This window comes from Bombina bombina, chromosome 1, assembly GCF_027579735.1.
Source record: "Bombina bombina isolate aBomBom1 chromosome 1, aBomBom1.pri, whole genome shotgun sequence".
In the NCBI taxonomy this organism is placed as follows: Eukaryota; Metazoa; Chordata; class Amphibia; order Anura; family Bombinatoridae; genus Bombina; species Bombina bombina.
Genome location: NC_069499.1, coordinates 1,415,827,167 through 1,415,847,526, shown reverse-complemented (window position 1 = coordinate 1,415,847,526; position 20,360 = coordinate 1,415,827,167). Strand labels below are relative to the sequence as shown.

The 20,360-nt window shown below is 38.0% G+C and overlaps 1 protein-coding gene across 1 annotated transcript in view; it reads right to left on the bottom strand.

The window, feature by feature from the left end:
- Positions 1-20,360, bottom strand: part of PEAR1 (platelet endothelial aggregation receptor 1) — a 281,847-nt gene that overhangs the window by 13,454 nt on the left and 248,033 nt on the right. The window contains exons 21-22 of the mRNA XM_053705337.1: positions 19,618-19,753; positions 15,678-15,746 (exon numbers count right to left, since the gene is read on the bottom strand). Coding sequence (XP_053561312.1) covers positions 15,678-15,746; positions 19,618-19,753 — 205 coding nt within the window. The remainder of the gene's footprint in view (positions 1-15,677; positions 15,747-19,617; positions 19,754-20,360) is intronic.

The window sequence follows — 20,360 nt, the reverse complement described above, 5'->3', positions numbered from 1 at the left end:
TGTTAGATACTTAAAGGGATACTGAACTCAATTTTTTTCTTTCGTAGTTCAGATTGAGCATACACTTTTAAGCAACTTTCTAATTTACTGCTATTATCAATTTTTGTTCGTTCTCTTGGTACCCTTATTTGAAAAAGCAGAAATGTAAGCTTATGAGCTGGCCCATCTTTGGCTCAACACCTGGGTAGTGTTTGCTAATTGGTGGCTAAATGCAGCCACCAATCAGCAAGCGCTATCCAGGGTTCTGAACCAAAAATAGGCCAGCTCGTAAGCTTACATTCCTGCTTTTTCAAATAAAGATACCAAGGGGTAGATTTATTAAAGGTCAAGCGAACATAATTTGCTGTAGCGAATTGTGTCCGCTTGACCTCGCTAAATGCGAACAGCATACGCTGTTGGCATTTTAGATTGCACAAGCATTTCTTATGAATGCTGCTCCCTGCACACTAGCTAGCAGCCAATCAGCCGCTAGCAGGGGGTGTCAATCATCCACCAAGGGCCGCTGCTTCTTAACTTCACTTTCAGGTGGACCTGAAACGATGGGTGTAGAAAGCAGCATCCGCTGCTTAATAAATCTACCTCCAAGAGAATGAAAAAAAAATTGATAATAGGAGTAATTTATAAAGCTGCTTAAATTTGCATGCTCTATCTAAATCATGAAAGAAAAAAAATGTGTTCAGTGTCCCTTTAACAAACAACCTCAGCGATTTAAAAATTCCCTTACAGATGGGGTTTTCCTTTTTGTTTATAAGACTTCAGAGGGTATTGCACAATAAAATCAGCCATTTTTGCCATCTCTACATACTGAAAGAGCACCAGCTTAAAAAGTGATATAGGGGCCGATTTATTAAAGTGCGAGCGGACATGATCCGATGTAGCGTATCATGTCCGCCGCACATCAATAAATGCCGACAGCATACGCTGTCAGCATTAATAATTGCACAAGCAGTTCTTGTGAGCTGCTTGTGCAATGCCGCCCCCTGCAGGGGTGTTAATCCGCCTGACCGTATAGGATTTAGCGGATTGATATCCGCAGCCTCAGAGCAGGTGGACCAGTTATGGAGCAGCGGTTTGTGTATATATTTATCCCTTAAATGGGAGGAAGTACAGGTTTATACTAAATAGGAGATAGTTAATTAGCTGTCTTTGTTTTGTCCCCACATTACTTATATCTGAAGAGACATCAAATGGTGGTTGGACATTTCCACCTCAACTGCTTTAATTTTTCCTGTATTCGCCACTCTGTAGAACATCACTTGAAGGAATTATTTAAATATATTCTTATGGATAATTGGGTGAAAATGGGACACCTGAATACTTTTCATATTGATCAGTTGTAGTATAAGTTTTTCCTTCAGTTTTCTTATAATGCTGGTATATTGTTACAGATTGATTTGTGCATGGCCCTGTTGCTTTGGAGAGGAAATGTGAATTATAAATGATAGGTAATGCCTTTTACAACGCAAACTAGATAAGAAGTAACACCCGGACTCAGTGTATGCCATTGTTGATATATACTACAGCAGATAGTACCCCTACGGCACTTATAATCTATAAATGTCGAGTATTTACGACAATAGTACATGTCTGCTGGATGGTCTTTGAAATAACAGTTATTATTATACCCCTATATAACTGAGAGACCCTTTTAGGTTTATCATACGGTCTTATTATTTCCTATCTGCAAGGGGGACATCCCTATCATTGCCCTGATAAAGTCCGATAGCTGGATCCTATTTAGAGATATAGTTAGGCACTTTGGTATCTGAATCTGACCTATTGGTATTGCGCTATACTCCACCTGATTATTAATGCCATTTAGATCCACCGCTACTGTGTTTTTAAATATTATGAATATGTTGTTTCTTTTTTAATTTGTTTACAACTAATAAAAGTTAAGTTTTACAATACTCGAACCGGATATTCACACTTATATTTTTCCTTTCTCTTCTAATTTGTGAAGTTACTGAAATATAGGTTTGTTGAGTGCTATACATGTACACTATCTTTCAGTCACGTACTGAATTTCCTTCTATACTACTTCTGTCTAATGTACAGCACCCGCCCAATACTACCTGAATATTTAGCGCCCACACTAATGGCAAATATCATTTAAAGTACTAAAGGCAACAACCTTTGTAGTGCCATCGTTGTTTTCTCCTCTTTGTCCATAGATAAGAAGTATTCTTTTATTATAAATCCTAGGGCCTAGATTTGGAGTTTGGCGTTAGCCGTGAAAACCAGCGTTAGAGGCTCCTAACGCTGGTTTTAGGCTACCTCCGGTATTTGGAGTCACTCAAAAAAGGGTCTAACGCTCACTTTTCAGCCGCAACTTTTCCATACCGCAGATCCCCTTACGTCAATTGCGTATCCTATCTTTTCAATGGGATCTTTCTAACTCCGGTATTTAGAGTCGTGTCTGAAGTGAGCGTTAGACATCTAACGACAAAACTCCAGCCGCAGGAAAAAAGTCAGTAGTTAAGAGCTTTCTGGGCTAACGCCGGTTTATAAAGCTCTTAACTACTGTACTCTAATGTACACTAACACCCATAAACTACCTATGTAACCCTAAACCGAGGTCCCCCCACATCGCCGACACTCAATTAAATTTTTTTAACCCCTAATCTGCCGACCGCCACCTACGTTATACTTATGTACCCCTAATCTGCTGCCCCTAACACCGCCGACCCCTATATTATATTTATTAACCCCTAACCTGCCCCCCACAACGTCGCAGCCAGCTACCTACAATAATTAACCCCTAATCTGCTGACCGCAAAGCGCCGCCACCTACGTTATACTTATGTACCCCTAATCTGCTGCCCCTAACACCGCCGACCCCTATATTATATTTATTAACCCCTAACCTGCCCCCCTCAATGTCGCAGCCAGCTACCTACAATAATTAACCCCTAATCTGCTGACCGCAAAGCGCCGCCACCGACGTTATACTTATGTACCCCTAATCTGCTGCCCCTAACACCGCCGACCCCTATATTATATTTATTAACCCCTAACCTGCCCCCCACAACGTTGCCTCCACCTGCCTACACTTATTAACCCCTAATCTGCCGAGCGGACCGCACCGCTATTATTATAAAGTTATTAACCCCTAATCCGCCTCACTAACCCTATAATAAATAGTATTAACCCCTAATCTGCCCTCCCTAACATCGCCGACACCTAACTTCAAACATTAACCCCTAATCTGCCAACTGAAGCTCACGCTATTCTAATAAATGTATTAACCCCTAAAGCTAAGTCTAACCCTAACACTAACACCCCCCTAAATTAAATATAATTTACATCTAACGAAATTAATTAACTCTTATTAAATAAATTATTCCTATTTAAAGCTAAATACATACCTGTAAAATAAATCCTAATATAGCTACAATATACATTATAATTATATTATAGCTATTTTAGGATTAATATTTATTTTACAGGTAACTTTGTATTTATTTTAACCAGGTACAATAGCTATTAAATAGTTAAGAACTATTTAATAGCTAAAATAGTTAAAATAATTACAAAATTACCTGTAAAATAAATCCTAACCTAAGTTACAATTAAACCTAACACTACACTATCAATAAATTAATTAAATAAACTACCTACAATTACCTACAATTAACCTAACACTACACTATCAATAAATTAATTAAATACAATTCCTACAAATAAATACAATTAAATAAACTAGCTAAAGTACAAAAAATAAAAAAGAACTAAGTTACAAAAAATAAAAAAATATTTACAAACATAAGAAAAATATTACAACAATTTTAAACTAATTACACCTACTCTAAGCCCCCTAATAAAATAACAAATCCCCCCAAAATAAAAAAATGCCCTACCCTATTCTAAATTACTAAAGTTCAAAGCTCTTTTACCTTACCAGCCCTGAACAGGGCCCTTTGCGGGGCATGCCCCAAGAAATTCAGCTCTTTTGCCTGTAAAAAAAAACATACAATACCCCCCCCTCCAACATTACAACCCACCACCCACATACCCCTAATCTAACCCAAACCCCCCTTAACCCCTTAATGACCGGACCATTTTTCAATTTTCTTACCCTTAATGACAATGGCTATTTTTACATTTCTGCACTGTTTGCGTTTAGCTGTAATTTTCCTCTTACTCGTTTACTGTACCCACACATATTATATACCATTTTTCTCGTCATTAAATGGACTTTCTAAAGATACCATTATTTTCATCATATCTTATAATTTACTAAAAAAAATGATAAAATATGAGGAAAAAATGGAAAAAAAACACACTTTTTCTAAATTTGACCCCCAAAATCTGTAACACATCTACAATCACCAAAAAACACCCATGCTAAATAGTTTCTAAATTTTGTCCTGAGTTTAGAAATACCCAATGTTTACATGTTCTTAGCTTTTTTTGCAATTTATAGGGCAATAAACACAAGTAGCACTTTGCTATTTCCAAACCACTTTTTTTCAAAATTAGCGCTAGTTACATTGGGACACTGATATCTGTCAGGAATATCTGAATATCCCTTGACATGTATATATTTTGTTTTAGAAGACATCCCAAAGTATTGATCTAGGCCCATTTTGGTATATTTCATGCCACCATTTCACCGCCAAATGCGATAAAAAAAAAAGTTCACTTTTTCACAAATTTTGTCACAAACTTTAGGTTTCCCACTGAAATTATTTACAAACAGCTTCTGCAATTATGGCACAAATGGTTGTAAATGCTTCTCTGGGATCCCCTTTTTCAGAAATAACAGACTTATATGGCTTTGTGGTTGCTTTTTGGTAATTAGAAGGCCGCTAAATGCCACTGCGCACCCCACGTGTTTTATGCCCAGGAGTGAAGGGGTTAATTAGGGAGCTTGTAGGGAGCTTGTAGGGTTAATTTTAGCTTTAGTGTAGTGTAGTAGACAACCCCAAGTATTGATCTAGGCCCATTTTGGTATATTTTATGCCACCATTTCACCGCCAAATGCGAGCAAATAAAAAAAAAAAACTTTACATTTTTCACAATTTTAGGTTTCTCACTGAAATTATTTACAAACAGCTTGTGCAATTATGGCAGAAATTGTTGTAAAAGCTTCTCTGGGATCCCCTTTGTTCAGAAATAGCAGATTTATATGGCTTTGGCGTTGCTTTTTGGTAATTAGAAGGCCGATAAATGATGCTGCGCACCACACGTGAATTATGCCCAGCAGTGAAGGGGTTAAATTAGGTAGCTTGTAGGGAGCTTGCAGGGTTAATTTTAGAGATCAGCCTCGCACCTGACACATCCCACCCCCTGATCTCTCCCAAACAGCTCTCTTCCCTCCCCCACCCCACAATTGTTACCGCCATCTTAAGTACTGGCAGAAAGTCTGCCAGTACTAAATAAAAGAGTTTTTTTTTTTTTAAATAAAAATTATAAAATATTTTAGTTGTGATGGACCCCTGCCTTAGCACCAACCTCCCTGATCCCCCCCTCCAGCTCTCTAACCCTCTCCCCTACCTAATTACCGCCATCTTGGGTACTGGCAGCTGTCTGCCAGTACCCAGTTTGGCCCCACAAACCAAACTTCTTTTAATTGTATTTATAACTGTTATTTGTGTTTAATTATTTCTGTAGTGTAGCAGCCCTCCCCCTCACAGATCCTTTTAAATATAAAAAAAATAAAATAACTTTTTTTCCCTTTACTTTTTCATTGGTGTCAGTGTGGCTAATGTGCGCATGTGCACGTGCACGCGCGCCCACGTGCACGCGCACACCCGTGCACGCGCACATCGTGCACGTGCACGCGCGCATCGCACATGCTCCCTCCTCCCACCGGTCAGAGGCACCATCGGCACCATCACTACCGGTGCAGAGAGGGCCACAGAGTGGCTCTCTCTGCATCGGAGTCTTGTAAAGGGGTATTGCAGGATGCCTCCATATCGAGGCATCACTGCAATACCCTCAGAGCTGCTGGAAGTGATTGTGATCACTTCCAGCACTCTGTTAGACAACTGACGTACCAGGTACGTCCATTGTCATTAACTGATTGTTAATGCATGACGTACCTGGTACGTCAGTTGTCATTAAGGGGTTAAATAAACCTAACACTAAGCCCCTGAAGATCATCCTACCTTGTCTTCACCTCACCGGGTATCACACCGATCCGCCAAGAAGAGCTCCTCCGATGTCCTGATCCAAGCCCAAGCGGGGGGCTGAAGAGGTCCATGATCCGGCTGAAGTCTTCATCCAAGCGGGAGCTGAAGAGGTCCATGATCCGGATGAAGTCTTCATCCAAGCGGGAGCTGAAGAGGTCCATGATCCGGATGAAGTCTTCTATCAACGGCATCTTCAATCTTCTTTCTTCCGGATCCATCTTGCAGACCTCCGACGCGGAACATCCTCTTCTCCCGACGCCTACTAGCCGAATGACGGTTCCTTTAAGGGACGTCATCCAAGATATATCAGAATATTCTGATTGGCTGATGGAATCAGCCAATCAGATTGAGCTCGCATTCTATTGGCTGATCGGAACAGCCAATAGAATGCGAGCTCAATCTGATTGGCTGATTGGATCAGCCAATCGGATTGAACTTGATTCTGATTGGCTGATTCCATCAGCCAATCAGAATATTCCTACCTTAATTCCGATTGGCTGATAGAATCCTATCAGCCAATCGGAATTCGAGGGACGCCATCTTGGATGACGTCCCTTAAAGGAACCGTCATTCGGCTAGTAGGCGTCGGGAGAAGAGGATGTTCCACGTCGTAGGTCTGCAAGATGGAATCGGAAGAAAGAAGATTGAAGATGCCGTTGATAGAAGACTTCATCCGGATCATGGACCTCTTCAGCTCCCGCTTGGATGAAGACTTCATCCGGATCATGGACATCTTCAGCTCCTGCTTGGATGAAGACTTCAGCCGGATCATGGACCTCTTCAGCCCCCCGCTTGGGCTTGGATCAGGACATCGGAGCAGCTCTTCAGGACAGATCGGTGAACCTGGTATGGTGAAGATAAGGTAGGAAGATCTTCAGGGGCTTAGTGTTAGGTTTATTTAAGGGGGGTTTGGGTTAGATTAGGGGTATGTGGGTGGTGGGTTGTAATGTTGGGGGGGGGTATTGTATGTTTATTTTTTTACAGGCAAAAGAGCTGAATTCTTTGGGGCATGCCCCGCAAAGGGCCCTGTTCAGGGCTGGTAAGGTAAAAGAGCTTTGAACTTTAGTAATTTAGAATAGGGTAGGGCATTTTTTATTTTGGGGGTCTTTGTTATTTTATTAGGGGGCTTAGAGTAGGTGTAATTAGTTTAAAATTGTTGTAATATTTTTCTTATGTTTGTAAATATTTTTTTATTTTTTGTAACTTAGTTAGTTTATTTCATTGTAGTTATTTGTAGGAATTGTATTTAATTTATTTATTGATAGTGTAGTGTTAGGTTTAATTGTAGGTAATTGTAGGTATTGTATTTAATTAATTTAATGATAGTATAGTGTTAGGTTTAATTGTAACTTAGGTTAGGATTTATTTTACAGGTAGTTTTGTAATTATTTTAACTAGGTAGCTATTAAATAGTTCTTAACTATTTAATAGCTATTGTACCTGGTTAAAATAAATACAAAGTTGCCTGTAAAATAAATATTAATCCTAAAATAGCTATAATATAATTATAATTTATATTGTAGCTATATTAGGATTTATTTTACAGGTAAGTATTTAGCTTTAAATAGGAATAATTTATTTAATAAGAGATAATTAATTTTGTTAGATGTAAATTATATTTAAGTTAGGGGGGTGTTAGTGTTAGGGTTAGACTTAGCTTTAGGGGTTAATACATTTATTAGAATAGTGGTGAGCTCCAGTCGGCAGATTAGGGGTTAATAATTGAAGTTAGGTGTCGGCGATGTTAGGGAGGGCAGATTAGGGGTTAATACTATTTATTATAGGGTTAGTGAGGCGGATTAGGGGTTAACAACTTTATTATAGTAGCGCTCAGGTCCGGTCGGCAGATTAGGGGTTAATAAGTGTAGGCAGGTGGAGGCGACGTTGTGGGGGGCAGATTAGGGGTTAATAAATATAATATAGGGGTCGGCGATGTTAGGGCAGCAGATTAGGGGTACATAGGGATAATGTAAGTAGCGGCGGTTTACGGAGCGACAGATTAGGGGTTAATAATAATATGCAGGGGTCAGCGATAGCGGGGGCGGCAGATTAGGGGTTAATAAGTGTAAGGTATGGGGTGTTTAGACTCGGGGTACATGTTAGGGTGTTAGGTGCAGACGTAGGAAGTGTTTCCACATAGCAAACAATGGGGCTGCGTTAGGAGCTGAACGCGGCTTTTTTGCAGGTGTTAGGTTTTTTTCAGCTCAAACAGCCCCATTGTTTCCTATGGGAGAATCGTGCACGAGCACGTTTTTGAGGCTGGCCGCTTGCATAAGCAACTCTGGTATCGAGAGTTGAAGCTGCGTTAAAAATGCTCTACGCTCCTTTTTTGGAGCCTAACGCAGCCTTTATGTGGACTCTCAATACCAGAGTTATTTTTATGGTGCGGCCAGAAAAAAGCCGGCGTTAGTTTTTCGGGTCGTTACCGACAAAACTCCAAATCTAGCCGTAGGTTAGTTATCACCCTGAAGGTATTCTCCCCTCTCTCAAAGACTTTATAACTTCCCCCTTTTCTCCTATTCAGTGACTGAGGATAGATGCATTTATATGTCAAAAAATTAAAGGATACCCTATAACCTGTCTTTAGAAACATCTGTTTTTTATTGCTTTATAATGATATTTTGTGTTGGTTTTCTTAGCTGTGTACAGACATCTCAACTCATTTGATGGCCTTTACTCAACTTTTTCCCTTATTTTAAATATTAGGTTGATACATTGGGGCCAATTTATCAAGTGCCGAAGCGGTCTTAAGCGGTCCATAACTTCTCCGCCTGCTCTGATCCTATACGATTGGGCTGATTGACACCCCCTGCTAGCGGCTGATTGGTTGTGAATCTGCAGGGGCGGCATTGCACAAGCAGTTGACAAGATCTGCTTGTGCAATGATAAAAGCCGACAGCATATGCTGTCGGCATTCATCGATGTCTGTTGGACATGATACAATGAGTGGATCATGTCGGACAGACCGATGATAAATCGGCCCCATTGACTTGACACCTATTGCTAGAGTGCTCTATATATCACTAGATTATACCGGTAGAGCATGTTTATCCCCCCTCTTTACTGTACTAAAGGGTTTCATTCAATCAACAATAACTCTAAACTGGTTTCAAAAGATGAGGGGGATATAATGTTTGTACAAGCAAAGCAAGTGCCTAAAAATAACAAATCTTGGTTTACAAACAATGGTTTCCCAATTACATAAACCTGATATTGTTCATAAGTTGCACAAGCCTTACAAGATTACTTTAAAATCAATACCACTCTATAAAATAAACCTTACATTGTATGAGAGGCGCACAAAGAATAAATAGAAATAATATACCGTTATAAAAGTAATCCAAATAATACATCTCTGTCTGCCTTAAACACATAATAAATTAAGGAAGTTAAAAAAAAAAAAAAAAAAGAGAAGAGCTCGGTTTTTAAAGAAAATATATTTCACGAGAGGTATAAGACTAGAACACTTTCAGCTGGAATTCTATTTCTTTCATGTAATTGGCAAGAGTCCATGAGATAGTGACGTATGGGATATACATTCCTACCAGGAGGGGCAAAGTTTCCCAAACCTCAAAATGCCTATAAATACACCGCCCACCACACCCACAATTCAGTTTTACAAACTTTGCCTCCTATGGAGGTGGTGAAGTAAGTTTGTGCTAGATTTCTACGTTGATATGCGCTTCGCAGCATGCTGAAGCCCGGTTTTCCTCTCAGAGTGCAGTGAATGACAGAGGGATGTGAAGGGAGTATTGCCTATTGAATGCTATGGTCATCCTATCGGGGATCTATTTCATAAGTTCTCTGTTATCGATCGTAGAGATTTCTTCTCCTACCTCCCTTTTCAGATCGACGATATACTCTTATATACCATTGCCTCTGCTGATTCTCGTTTCAGTACTGGTTTGGCTATCTACTATATGTAGATGAGTGTCTTTTGGTAAGTAAGTCTTATTTTATTTATGACACTCTCAGCTATGGTTTGGAACTTTTTATATAAAGTTCTAAATATATGTTTTATACTTATATTTGCCATGATTCAGGTTAATCAGTATATTTCCTTCTTACAGACTGTCAGTTTCATTTTTGGGAAATGCATATAAATAAAAAAATTTCTTACCTGAAATTTTTTTTATTTGACTTTTTTTCTAAATTGCGGGCTGTTAGGCGCGCGGGTGCAAAAAATGCTAGAATTTATTGTGTAATTTTTGGCGCAAGACTTTTTTGGCGCAAGAATTACGTTTGTTTGACGTCAATGACGTCATTTCCGGCGTTGTAGTTGACGCCGAGAGTTTTCACGTAGTTGCGTCATCTATGATGCTCGTGTTTGTTGCAGACGTTTTTGGCGCCAAAAAATTTGTTTCATTGTGGGCGTAATACTTGGCGCCAGTTTTTTTTACATTATTTAAGTCTTTGTTTCTTTTTGCTTCTGGTTTCCTGAGGCTTATTCTGTTTGCATTTTTCCCATTCCTGAAACTGTCATTTAAGGAATTTGATAATTTTGCTTTATATGTTGTTTTTTCTATTACATATTGCAAGATGTCGCAATCTGACCCTGTATCAGAATCTACTTCTGGAAAGCTGCTGCCTGATGTCGGTTCTACCAAAGCTAAGTGCATTTGTTGTAAACTTGTGGTAACTGTTCCTCCGGCTGTAGTTTGTGTTAGTTGTCATGATAAACTTTCAAAAGCAGACAATATTTCCATTAGTAATAATCCATTACCTGTTGTTGTTCCTTCAACATCTAATGTTCAGGATATTCCTGTTAATGTAAGAGAATTTGTTTCTAATTCTATTCAGAAGGCCCTGTCTGTTATACCACCTTCTAATAAACGTAAAAGGTCTTTTAAAACTTCTCATAAATCAGATGAATTTTTAAATGACCGCCAACATTCTGATTTATCTATCTCTGATGAGGATCTATCTGGTTCAGAAGATTCTGCCTCAGATATTGTCACTGACAAATCTTCATATTTATTTAAGATGGAGTTTATTTGTTCTTTACTTAAAGAGGTGTTGATTGCATTAGATATGGAGGAGTCTAGTCCTCTTGATATTAAAACCAGTAAACGTTTAAATTCGGTTTTTAAACCTCATGTAGTTATTCCAGAGGTTTTTCCAGTTCCTGATGCTATTTCAGATGTAATTTCTAGGGAATGGAATAGTTTGGGTACTTCATTTACTCCTTCTTTAAGGTTTAAGAAACTGTACCCTTTGCCAGCTGATAGATTGGAGTTTTGGGAAAAAATCCCCAAAGTTGATGGGGCTCTCTCTACTCTTGCTAAACGTACTACTATTCCTACGGCAGATAGTACTTCTTTTAAAGATCCTTTAGATAGGAAGCTTGAATCCTTTCTAAGGAAGGCTTATTTATGTTCAGTTAATCTTCTTAGGCCTGCTATTTCTTTGGCTGATGTTGCTGCAGCTTCTACTTTTTGGTTGGAGGCTTTAGCACAACAAGTGCCAGATCATAATGTGTATAGCATTGTTAAACTTCATTTGTGATGCCATTTTTGATATCATTAGAATTGATGTCAGGTATATGTCTTTAGCAATTTTAGCTAGAAGAGCTTTATGGCTTAAATCTTGGAATGCAGATATGACTTCTAAGTCAACGTTGCTATCTCTTTCTTTCCAAGGTAATAAATTATTTGGTTCTCAGTTGGATTCTATAATTTCAACTGTCACTGGGGGGAAGGGAGCTTTTTTACCTCAGGATAAAAAATCTAAGGGTTAATATAGGGCTGCTAACCGTTTTCGTTCCTTTCGCCAGAATAAGGAACAGAAGCCTGACACTTCCCCTAAAGGAACGGTTTCCAATTGGAAGCCTTCTCCAGTCTGGAATAAATCCAAGCCTTTTAGAAAATCAAAACCAGCTCCCAAGTCCGCATGAAGGTGCGGCCCTCATTCCAGCACAGCTGGTAGGGGGCAGATTACAATTTTTCAAAGATGTTTGGATCAGTTGAATTCAAAATCATTGGATTCAGAACATTGTTTCTCAAGGGTACAGAATAGGTTTCAAGGTAAGACCACCTGTGAGAAGGTTCTTTCTCTCACACATTCCAGTAAACCCAGTAAAGGCTCAGGCTTTCCTGAAATGTGTTTCAGACCTGGAGTCATCTGGGGTAATTGTGCCAGTTCCATATCTGGAACAGGGTCTGGGGTTTTATTCAAATCTTTCAAAGAATGAGAATTCCTTCAGACCAGTTCTGGATCTAAAAATTTTGAATCGTTATGTAAGAATACCAACATTCAAAATGGTGACTTTAAGGACTATTCTGCCTTTTGTTCAGCAAGGGCATTATATGCCCACAATAGACTTACAGGATGCATATCTTCATATTCTAATTCATCCAGATCACTATCAGTTCCTGAGATTCTCTTTTCTAGACAAGCATTATCAATTTGTTGCTCTTCCTTTTGGCCTAGCAACAGCTCCAAGGATCTTCTCAAAGGTTCTCAGTGCCCTTCTCTCTGTAATCAGAGAGCGGGGTATTGCAGTGTTTCCTTATTTGGACAATATCTTGGTACTTGCTCAGTCTTTACATTCTGCAGAATCTCACACGAATCAACTCGTGTTGTTTCTTCAAAGACATGGTTGGAGGATCAATTTACCAAAAAGTTCCTTGATTCCTCAGACAAGGGTAACCTTTTTGGGATTCCAAATAGATTCAGTATCCATGACTCTGTTTTTAACAGACAAGAGATGTCTGAAATTGGTTTCAGCTTGTCGGAACCTTCAGTCTCAGTCATTCCCTTCAGTAGCTATGTGCATGGAAGTTTTAGGTCTCATAACTGCAGCATTGGACGCGATCCCCTTTGCTCGTTTTCACATGAGACCTCTTCAGCTTTGTATGCTGAACTTTTGGTGCAGCGATTATACAAAGATATCACAATTGATATCCTTAAATCCCAATACTCGACTTTCTCTGACTTGGTGGTTAAATCACCAGCGTTTAGTTCAAGGGGCCTATTTTCTTCATCCAACCTGGACTGTGATTTCAACAGATGCGAGTCTTTCAGGTTGGGGAGCTGTCTGGGGATCTCTGACAGTGCAGGGGGTTTGGAAATCTCAAAAGGCGAGATTACCAATCAATATTTTGGAACTCCGTGCGATTTTCAGAGCTCTTCAGTTCTGGCCTCTTCTGAAGAGAGAATCGTTTATTTGTTTTCAGACAGACAATGTCACAACCATGGCGTATGTCAATCATCAAGGTGGGACTCACAGTCCTCAGGCTATGAAAGAAGTATCTTGGATACTTGCATGGGCAGAATCCAGCTCCTGTCTTATCTCTGCAGTTCATATCCCAGGTATAGACAATTGGGAAGCGGATTATCTCAGTCACCAGACTTTTCATCCGGGAGAATGGTCTCTTCACCCAGATGTGTTTCTTCAGATTGTTCAGATATGGGGGCTTCCAGAAATAGATCTGATGGCTTCTCATCTAAACAGGAAACTTCCCAGGTATCTGTCCAGATCCAGGGATCCTAAGGCGGAAGCAGTGGATGCGTTGTCACTTCCTTGGAATTATCAACCTGCTTACATCTTTCCGCCTCTAGTTCTTCTTCCAACAGGGATTTCCAAAATCATGATGGAACGTTCGTTTGTACTGCTGGTGGCTCCAGCATGGCCACGCAGGTTTTGGTATGCGGATCTTGTTCGGATGTCCAGTTGCCAACCTTGGCCACTTCCGTTAAGGTCAGACCTTCTAGCTCAAGGTCCGTTTTTCCATCAGGATCTCAAATCATTAAATTTGAAGGTATTGAGATTGAACGCTTAGTGCTTAGTCATAGAGGTTTCTCTGACTCAGTGATCAATACTATGTTGCAGGCTCGTAAATCTGTGTCTAGAAAGATTTATTACCGAGTTTGGAAGTCTTACATTTCATGGTGTTCCTCACATAAGTTCTCTTGGCATTTTTTTAGAATTCCTAGAATTTTACAGTTTCTTCAGGATGGTTTGGACAAGGGTTTGTCCGCATGTTCCTTGAAAGGACAAATCTCTGCTCTTTCTGTTCTGTTTCACAGAAAAATTGCTAATCTTGCTGACATTCATTGTTTTGTTCAGGCTTTGGTTCGTATCAAGCCTGTCATTAAGTCAATCTCTCCTCCTTGGAGTCTTAATTTGGTTTTGAGAGCTTTACAGGCTCCTCCGTTTGAGCCTATGCATTCTCTGGACATTAAATTACTTTCTTGGAAAGTATTGTTTCTTTTGGCTATCTCTTCTGCTAGAAGAGTTTCTGAATTATCTGCTCTTTCTTGTGAGTCTCCTTTTCTGATTTTTCATCAGGATAAGGCAGTTTTGCGGACTTCATTTACATTTTTACCTAAGGTTGTGAATTCCAACAATATTAGTAGAGAAATTGTTGTCCCTTCGTTGTGTCCTAATCCTAAGAATTCTTTGGAAAGATCTTTGCATTCTTTGGATGTGGTAAGAGCTTTGAAATATTATGTTGAAGCTACTAAAGATTTCAGAAAGACTTCTAGTCTCTTTGTTATCTTTTCTGGTCCTAAGAAAGGTCAGAAAGCTTCTGCTATTTCTTTGGCTTCTTGGTTAAAACTTTTGATTCATCATGCTTATGTGGAGTCGGGTAAATCCCTGTCTCAGAGGATTATGGCTCATTCTACTAGGTCAGTTTCTACTTCCTGGGCTTTTAAAAATTAAGCTTCTGTTGATCAGATTTGCAAAGCAGCAACTTGGTCTTCTTTGCATACTTTTACTAAATTCTACCATTTTGATGTTTTCTTCTTCTTCAGAAGCAGTTTTTGGTAGAAAAGTTCTTCAGGCAGCTGTTTCAGTTTTATTCTTCTGCTTATAATTTCAGTTTTTTTCATTATAAGATTAAAACTTTTTGATTTGGGTTGTGGATTCTTTTTTCAGCGGAATTGGCTGTCTTTATTTTTTATCCCTCCCTCTCTAGTGACTCTTGCGTGGAGTTCCACATCTTGGGTATTTGCTATCCCATACGTCACTAGCTCATGGACTCTTGCCAATTACATGAAAGAAAACATAATTTATGTAAGAACTTACCTGATAAATTCATTTCTTTCATATTGGCAAGAGTCCATGAGGCCCACCCTTTTTTTGCGGTGGTTATGATTTTTTTGTATAAAGCACAATTATTCCAATTCCTTGTTGATGCTTTCGCTCCTTTCTTATCACCCCACTTCTTGGCTATTCGTTAAACTGAATTGTGAGTGTGGTGGGGGGTGTATTTATAGGCATTTTGAGGTTTGGGAAACTTTGTCCCTCCTGGTAGGAATGTATATCCCATACGTCACTATCTCATGGACTCTTGCCAATATGAAAGAAATTAATTTATCAGGAAAGTTCTTACATAAATTATGTTTTTTTTTGTACACTGAATCTACTAAGCTCTGGCAATGTTTTTCATACTTTAATTTTCAGCACATTATTCAAAGTATTCGTACATCACTTAAAGAGTAAATGTTATATGTAATGCACTTTTGTAATGTTTTATACCAGTAAATATCTAGCAATTGTTTGGGGAATTTCATTTTGTGGTATTGTATACTAACCATTGCCTTTATTGTAGTAAATTCCAACACTGTTGCTGTAACTGTAACATCTGTCCATACGATATCCACCTAAATGAGAATTAGACAGAATTTAATTTTTCTAGTAAATAATATCTGGGACATACAATAGGACAAACAAAATTCTGGTATAATTAAAGACAAAAGTTACTAATATCATATGTTCCTTCATTATTATTTGTAAAAAAATCATTTCTAAAAGGGATACTAAACCCACATTTTTTCTTTCATGATTCAGATAGAGCATGCAATTTTAAGAAACGTTCTAATTTAATCCTATTATGAAATTTTCTTCGTACTCTTGTTTTCTTATTTGAAAAAGCAGGAATGCAAACTTACGAGCCGTCCCATCTTTGGTTCAGCACCTGGGTAGCACTTGCTGATTGGTAACTAAATTTAGCCACCAATTAGCAAGATGGGCCAGCTCGTAAGGTTGCATTCCTGATTTTTCAAATAAAGATACCAAGAGAACGAAGCAAATTTGATAATAGGATTAAATTAGAAAGTTTCTTAAATTAGAAAGTTTCCCAGCTCCTTTCACTGGGTGTCCCAGCCTTATCTCATCAACTTTGCTAAACTGGGTGCTTCTAAGAAAGTTTTTAAAAGGTTTTACACTGGAATTTTAGATCAGTATCTGTGCATATTCTTATTTATAGCAATGTCTATTACATCCCTTTAAGAACCATTATTTCATCCCAATCAAATATAAGTTGGGTTTCCCAAATGTTTAGGATTTCAACAGCTAGTTATTCCAACTCCAGTAATTAAAGCTTTTCTCCAAGTGAGAAAGAGGTCTACTATTGCAGCTTAATTCCACTGGTATTATTAAACACATAACATCTACTTTTACTGTGTTATTTCATGTTTTTTCATGATAGTTATCATTAAAATTTAAGTTCCAGTACTTAAAAGGTACAGGCCTCTGCTATCTTGACCATTACAGGTATCAGATAGGTGCAAGAGCCTTTGGTCATGCACTTTTTTTCAAGCGCTGACTAATATGCATTGTTCACAAATATCAGTCACATCTTGCTTTTACCTCTGATACTTGCCACTAAAATAAATGCACCCACTAAACCTTTAAGTGAGGTTTTCCTATTCCTGGTAGTAATTACTTTCAGTAGAAAAGAACATAATTTGTTCTCTATAACTAGTTCCAGAATGTTTCAGACTTCATATTACTATGATCATTTTATAGGTTGGATATTCAGATGTATACGCTATTATATCAACAATTGTTAATTGGTTGAAGTAAGAACATTTTAGTTCTAGTGTCCAGGGATCATTAAACAAGGGCAGTTTCAACTTCCTTGGCAGGTGGCAGTTTGTAAGACTCCTAACACATTCCTTTCTCTCTGCATGTTGGATGTCAGGCATTCAGCATATTGGAGAAGATATATATTACATTCTCTTATGCCAAAATAAATGTTTTTTTTATGTTTGTAATATGTTTCTCCAATGTGTCTTTTATCCTACACAATTTTTGCATTGCTTTGTATCTTATAACCTGGGACATTATGATAAAAAAATGTGTCTGCTTGGAGAGAAATTGTAGTGCAGACTTCACAGGGGCTGAACTCACTGAATGCTAAAAGAAAAAAGGGCAGAACCTGGAAGTCCCAGAGAGATGAGAGATGCATCCCACCCATAAAGCTCTCCACTAAGATGAGATGATCTAAAATGATTCTCCACTGCTAGATCTCACAAGATTCTAGGCAGGCAAATTTTCCTATGCTACTCTAAGGGGTGATCTCTGCATTTATGTATGTGAAGGAGAGAAAAGCCCAGTGCAATATAGTGCTGCATGACTTGAGAGTATTTTGTATTACTTCACTATTCAGAGTGAGTCCTTTCATTATTATTACATTTAAACTTTGCACTCTCTTTTGTATTTTAATTAATTTAAATTTAGGCCCAGCTGTGATTTTCTGATTATGTTTTAAAAGTTTATGAGTTTCTTTAACAAATTAGGATCATGCTTTGTATATTTCTGGTATATTTTAATATTATATTATGCTTTCTATTAGTAAAATAAAAGACAGCTTCAGAAAGTGGTAGGGAAATGGGAGTTCCCTGGGCTGAACAGGGGAGTACCCAGGGTATGTCTGGAGCTCTCTCACAATTCTCATTAAATTCTGTAAGCATTTTACAGAAGTTGGTCTCGCTAAATTGTCTCGCCAGCTGAATGCAGGTGAAGTTTGCTCAAAATTCGCAATGAAATAATTTAACTTACAGAAAAGTAATATATACTAAACTAGAGGCAAAAGCAAATTAAATTGAAGTCAAAACATTTCAGTTTAATTTGTACTTGCTGCTAACTTTATATCAGCCACAGGTGTTCTCTTGTTAATTTCTCTCTCCCCGGTGAAGTGAAATTCTGTATCCCAATGAGCCTCAATGCTTTCTATGGAAGACATCTCAATTCTCTGAGACGTCCGCCCCTTTTCTTATAGATTTCAGTGAGTTCAGCCCCTGTGAAATCCACATTATAATTTCTCTGCAAACTAGATAATATTTGATTATAGGGCCCATAGAAAGTAATTAAGCTATCAGGGAAACTAAAGCTGTTAGTTTTTCAGTTTTATTTTACATATTTGAAATAAAAAATGCAATGTAATTTGTAAACGATACACATAAATATACAAAACATGAGCCTAATTTGTTACACAGTAAACGTTTGTACAATCACAATCCTAAAAACACTGCTGTATAAAACATCTATATGCATTACAATAGAAAGTGCAAAGTTTAAATATATAAAACTTAATGTGAAATGTAAATTCATATAAAATACAAAACACAAAGTGTAAATGCTGCAGAACTCTCATGTCATGCAGTGCTATATCGCACTGGGCTTGTCTGTCCTTCACATCCAAAAATGCAGGGAATGCCCCTTGGAGAGGTATAGCAAAATCTGCCTTTTTAGAATATTACAAGAGATCTTGCAGTGCTGGAGGATTGTGTTATATCATCTCATTTAAACAGAGAGCCCCTGGTATTAAAGACATGTCTATATCTAGGCTCATATCCTAGCTAATATTCACCAGGATATCCATTTTGTGATTGTCATTTACTAATAACAAGGACATCTGAAAGAGAAGCCACTTTTTACACAGTAAAAGGAGGAGTGGTCTATTCTGTACATTTCCCCAGAGGACAGTGAGTAGCTTGGATTTGAACCAAAATATAAAAAAATCTGTACGTTGGGATTAAAGTTGTATTTCAGTGTGAGCTTTATCAGGTGCTTGGCCAACTTAAAAGAACATTAAACCCAATTTTTTTCTTTCAATATTCAGATAGAAAATACAATTTTAAACAACATTCAAATTTACTTCTATTATTTAATTTGCTTCATTATTTAGATATGCTTTGTTGAAGAAATAGCAATGCACATGGGTTAGCCAATCACACAAGACATCTATATGCAGCCACTCATCAGCAGCTTCTGAGTCTATCTAGATATGTTTTTAAGCAAAGGATATCCAGAGAAGGAAGAAAATTAGATAATAGAAGTAAATTAGAAAGTTGTTTAAAATTGCATGCTATTTCTAAATCATGAAAGAAAAATGTTGGGTTTCATGTCCCTTTAAAATCATTCCTACTATATTCTAAGTGCTCTATAGATGTTGGAATAATGCATTTTCAGCATGTGATACCAAATGTAACATTTATATACTCATGATATCAAATAGAGAAGCTTATAATAATCCAACTTTACAGATGACCATACAAGAAACAAGTGGCAGAATACTACAATTGTTAAGTTTATCCATCTGTCTGCATTTAAATCTAAAAGCACCTGATTTCAAACAGCCAATACGCTTGTGAGAGCAGCTATGTTGCAGAGTAACAGTGGTTTATAATAATTTTCCTATAGGTTAGAGAAATTAAAAAACAAAACAAGCCTTATAGCTGATGATACCTAAGTCTTTGTGTTTCCCTGGTTGATTCTGGTGCTTCCAGTCAGCAGGCAGTGTAGCGTTGCAGTCTGGGCCATAGACTCCCACTCGCTCCCTTTCTATGTGTTTAACACTAGGGAAACCTGCATTAGAGGCCATCTGCCAAAGAAATTTTTTTTTTATTTGTAGCAAAAAAATAACAATCTGACATTATGAATTAATACTTTATTAGGTCTGTAAAACACAAATGTTTGATCCAGTCTCTTAGAAAAGTTCTTCCTATAGGTTTTCTAATGTATTTTAAATGCAAAAGCTATTTTAATTGTTACATTTCTTTCATGTAATTGGCAAGAGTCCATGAGCTAGTGACGTATGGGATATACAATCCTACCAGGAGGGGCAAAGTTTCCCAAACCTCAAAATGCCTATAAATACACCCCTCACCACACCCACAATTCAGTTTTACAAACTTTGCCTATGGAGGTGGTGAAGTAAGTTTGCGCTAAGATTTCTACGTTGAGTAGTTCTTTGCACAAGGTTGCGTCTTCAATGACGCAAGTGTGTCATTTCCAGATGTTGTTAGCGCCAAAAAAATTTCAGTTGCATTGTGCGTCATACTCGGTGCCAAATATTTTCATTATTTAAAAACCCCATGCCTATATGCCTATATGTTTGCATTTTATTCCCCATTCCTGAAACTGCCATATAAGGAAATTGATAATTTTGCTTTATATGTTGTTTTTTCTCTTACATTTGCAAGATGTCT